The following is a 4,652-nucleotide window of genomic DNA, read 5'->3' on the forward strand; positions in this document are numbered from 1 at the left end:
GTTGGAAAAAAAAAAAAAACGTATGAAATGTATGCATTCACTACTCTAAGTCGCTCTGGATAAGAGCGTCTGCTAAATGACTAAAATGGAAAATGGAAGAATCCATTTTATAAATTCATCAAGTGCAGTGTCTGGATGCTCCTTATTAATCACATAAGACCAACAAATATTATTTACATCATGCACATAAGATGATCTCTTATACATTATTTTAGGTCAAGCTTTTGGATCCTTGGCTCTCCTAGATATAGCCACTATATTGTGATCACTGCATCCAATGGGTATGAATACAGCTTTAGAACAGAGCTCTATTTGATCTTGTGATCAATACATGTGGATGATCTTCTTCCTGTAGTGTTTGTAAACAAACCCTGGTAGGTTGATTAATATCCTGGACTCTGTAGCAGTCTAAACGCGTTCTCTGGAATGATAAATCATGCTGCACCATCTGGCAGTCTAACAGTAATCTGTGTTTAGCGGATCCCAGGAGAATGCTACCTGCCCGAATGCATAGTGCCAACTGTAAAGTTTGGCGGAGGAGGAATAATGGTCTGGGGCTGTTTTTCATGGTTCGAACTAAGCCCCTTAGTTTCAGTGAATGGAATTCTTCACGATATAGCATACAATGACATTCTAGATGATTCTGTGCTTCCAACATTGTGGCAACAGTTTGGCAACAGCCCTTTCCTGTTTTGGCCCTTTCCTGTGCACAAAGAGAGGTCCATACAGAAATGGAATGTCGAGATCGGTGTGGAAGAACTTGACTGGTCTGCACAGAGCCCTGACCTCAACCAAATCGAACACCTTAGGGATGAATTGGAACAACTATTGCGAGCCAGGCCTAATCGGCCAACATCAGTGCCCGACCTCACTAATGGTCTTGTGGCTGAATGAAAGCAAGTCCCGCAGCAATGTTCCGACTTCTAGTGGAAGCCTTCCAGAAGAGTGGAGGCTGTTACAGGGGGGACCAACTCCATATTAATGTCCATGATTTTGTAGTTAGATGTTCGATGAGCAGGTGTCCATATGTCCACATACACTACACGACCAAAAATATCTCAAAAACCGAAAGTATTGTTTTTGGAATAAAATCACTCACTCAACGCTAAATTTCATTTAGATCTATTATTGAATATTGTGGCAATTGTAACCCTAGATAGCAAGCTGTCATGGTCTAAACATATAGACTCAATGTTGCTAATATGGAAAGAGTTCTGTCCATGATTAGGAGTTTCTCTGCTTTCTTAACATCTCAGTTGACCAGACAGGTCCGACAGACCCTAGTTTTTTGCACTTTGATGTACATGGAGTGCGAATGTCAGTATGTCAATCTTGTCTTTGTGCGAGCGGTTGATGGTACCGAACTGGTTCAACACAGGATGGTACAACACAAGACATGCAACCAGAGGTCTCTTCACAGTCCCCAGGTTCAGAACAGGCTGGGAAACTAACAGTATTTAATAGAGCCATGACTAAATGGAATTCTCTGCTAACCCAGGTAACTGAAATAACAACTTACATTAGAACGAGAACTGTGAAGAGAACAGTGGCGATTTTAGCATGTACATCTTGATGGGGCAAACTCAAAACAAATGTTTTTGATGATTGCGAGCAAAGCCACTACACAACACTAAACAATGCATTAATTGGAATATAATGGAGGCAAACGGTGCCCACAAACTGTTAGGGCCTACATAAAGCTGTCCCAACAGCAGTCCCAACACCTTACCACTGCTACACCTGGCTATCAGTGGAGCCTTGTCTGGCAAGGAAACAGTTCATTCAGCCTCATTTACTGCCTTTTCAAAAAACATAGCTGATATGTCTGATGTGGTTTCTACTGACAATTGAAATGTACAAACTTTGGCATAAGGGGACGACGAGCGGCTAAGAGGCAGTCCGTAATTTTGATTAAGACATTAATGAGTGAGCTAGGACGAACGTAGTCAATATAACTATTTGTTCAGCACTTTTGAAATGTACAGCGACGGAATTCCAAACATTGGCCATTCTTACAGTATTCTCCCTGTACACCAAGTCAGAACCATGGGATAAATAAAGGGGGCATATAAGCAGACAAGGACAGCTCTTACAATATCCGATAATGACATTTATCTAAAACAGGTTATAGGCTACATGTGCACCACAAAGTCAGAACAGTAGGCTAAATCCGCTGATAGCCAGGACTAGCGGTTGTAAGGATTCACCCTAAACAAAAGTTGAGCTATCCCAGTAAGAATCGCATGCTAAAATCACTACTGTATCTGTTTTATACTATATGGTTCTTGTAAAATATCACATGGTATATTGCTATGGAAAAAAAGCAGTGGTACAACATTACATTATTACCCTGACAACCGTTACATTATTACCCTGACAACCATTACATTATTACCCTGACAACCATTACATTATTACCCCAACAACATTATTGCCTTGACAACCATTACATTATTAACCTGACCACCGTTACATTATTACCCTGACAACATTACAAGTGTCAGGAATATGATCAACTGTTGAGGCCTAGATAATACTTCAAAATTAAAAAAACAGTTGATTGTAGTACAGTAATTCCAAAGAAATTGGTTGGGATCTAGTTTAGTCCACTTCATACAGAAGTCAAATGAGATTATCAAATCATTCTAGATGTGTCCTGAACTTCAAAGAATCACTGCATCTTGTTATTAACAAGTCTATGGGACTCAGACTTGGGGACTCAGTAGACACTTTTCTGTAGCGCTTTACATTCCAGCTTGGGGGACCAGTACGGAGGGAAAATGTATGAAATGTATGCATTCACTACTGTAAGTCGCTCTGGATAAGAGCGTCTGCTAAATGACTAAAATGTAAATGTAAGAGGATATTAACATGGTAATCATTATGGTTTTTTTTACTAGTTAATCACCAGTAATTGCCAATATAGTTACCAGTAGTAGTTACCAATATAGTTTACCCCCAATCCATTCCTGACATCCTTCCTAGAACATGGTTTGTTACCTGGAAACAGAGATGGTAGTTTCTATGTAATAATGATGAATCAGTGCTGCAACAATACCTGTTTCTCTTTAAGTTTCTATTTTAGTTTATATCCATTCCTTATGTAGTATGTCATGTAGCCTGTCATGTAGCTTGTCATGTAGCTTGTCATGGAACCTGTCATGTAGCCTGTCATGTAGCCTGTCATGTAACCTGTCATGTAGCCTGTCATGTAACCTGTCATGTAGCCTGTCATGTAGCCTGTCATGTAGCCTGTCATGTAGCTTGTCATGTAACCTGTCATGTAGCTTGTCATGTAACCTGTCATGTAACCTGTCATGTAGCCTGTCATGTAGCTTGTCATGTAGCTTGTCATGGAACCTGTCATGTAGTATGTCATGTAGCCTGTCATGTAGCCTGTCATGTAGCTTGTCATGTAACCTGTCATGTAGCTTGTCATGTAACCTGTCATGTAACCTGTCATGTAGCCTGTCATGTAACCTGTCATGTAACCTGTCATGTAACCTGTCATGTAGCTTGTCATGTAACCTGTCATGTAGCCTGTCATGTAGCCTGTCATGTAACCTGTCATGTAGCCTGTCATGTAGCCTGTCATGTAACCTGTCATGTAGCTTGTCATGTAGCCTGTCATGTAGCCTGTCATGTAGCCTGTCATGTAGCTTGTCATGTAACCTGTCATGTAGCCTGTCATGTAACCTGTCATGTAGCCTGTCATGTAGCTTGTCATGTAACCTGTCATGTAGCCTGTCATGTAACCTGTCATGTAGCTTGTCATGTAACCTGTCATGTAGCCTGTCATGTAGCCTGTCATGTAACCTGTCATGTAGCCTGTCATGTAGCCTGTCATGTAGCCTGTCATGTAACCTGTCATGTAGCTTGTCATGTAGCCTGTCATGTAGCCTGTCATGTAGCCTGTCATGTAGCCTGTCATGTAACCTGTCATGTAGCCTGTCATGTAGCCTGTCATGTAACCTGTTATGTAGCCTGTCATGTAGCCTGTCATGTAGCCTGTCATGTAGCCTGTCATGTAACCTGTCATGTAGCTTGTCATGTAGCCTGTCATGTAGCCTGTCATGTAGCCTGTCATGTGACCTGTCATGTGACCTGTCATGTAGCCTGTCATGTAACCTGTCATGTAGCCTGTCATGTAACCTGTCATGTAGCCTGTCATGTAACCTGTCATGTAGCCTGTCATGTAACCTGTCATGTAGCCTGTCATGTAGCCTGTCATGTAACCTGTCATGTAGCCTGTCATGTAGCCTGTCATGTAGCCTGTCATGTAACCTGTCATGTAACCTGTCATGCAGCCTGTCATGTAACCTGTCATGTAACCTGTCATGTAACCTTATTTAGTGTACTTTGTATCCTTTACTAAATTGACATCAGTTTGGTGCTACAAAACAGTGACATATGTCCTTGTAAAGTGACACCAAATTACTGTGAAATAGTAATGTCTTGAAGTGCTCAAGTGACAAACAAAGTCCAGTTCACAAAATCAGAAGTTTCTTTGACGAAAAATGCTGTATAACCACAAAAAACATGACACGTGACATGAAGTGACATGCTCTAACTTAACTAAATGTAAAAATACTTCTGTTCCTTGTTGTGTTACTGAGGATTATGCTGTCTGGTCCTCCTGTGAGGCCATGATA

The 4,652-nt window shown here is 41.1% G+C and overlaps 1 protein-coding gene across 1 annotated transcript; it reads right to left on the reverse strand.

Annotated features, from left to right (window-relative positions):
* Nucleotides 1-3,076: 3,076 nt before the first annotated feature.
* On the reverse strand, nt 3,077-4,339 carry LOC115151163 (prisilkin-39-like). The gene has a single exon (XM_029695175.1). The coding sequence runs from the start codon at nt 4,337-4,339 to the stop codon at nt 3,077-3,079; it is 1,263 nt and encodes a 420-aa protein (XP_029551035.1).
* Nucleotides 4,340-4,652: the final 313 nt, after the last annotated feature.

The sequence above is a fragment of the Salmo trutta genome, chromosome 16 (assembly GCF_901001165.1).
Source record: "Salmo trutta chromosome 16, fSalTru1.1, whole genome shotgun sequence".
Taxonomy (NCBI): Eukaryota; Metazoa; Chordata; class Actinopteri; order Salmoniformes; family Salmonidae; genus Salmo; species Salmo trutta.

What these genes read in the sequence shown, in the direction of transcription:
- LOC115151163 (XM_029695175.1), bottom strand. Translation starts at nt 4,339, where the DNA reads ATGACAGGTTACATGACAGGTTACATGACAGGCTGCATGACAGGTTAC.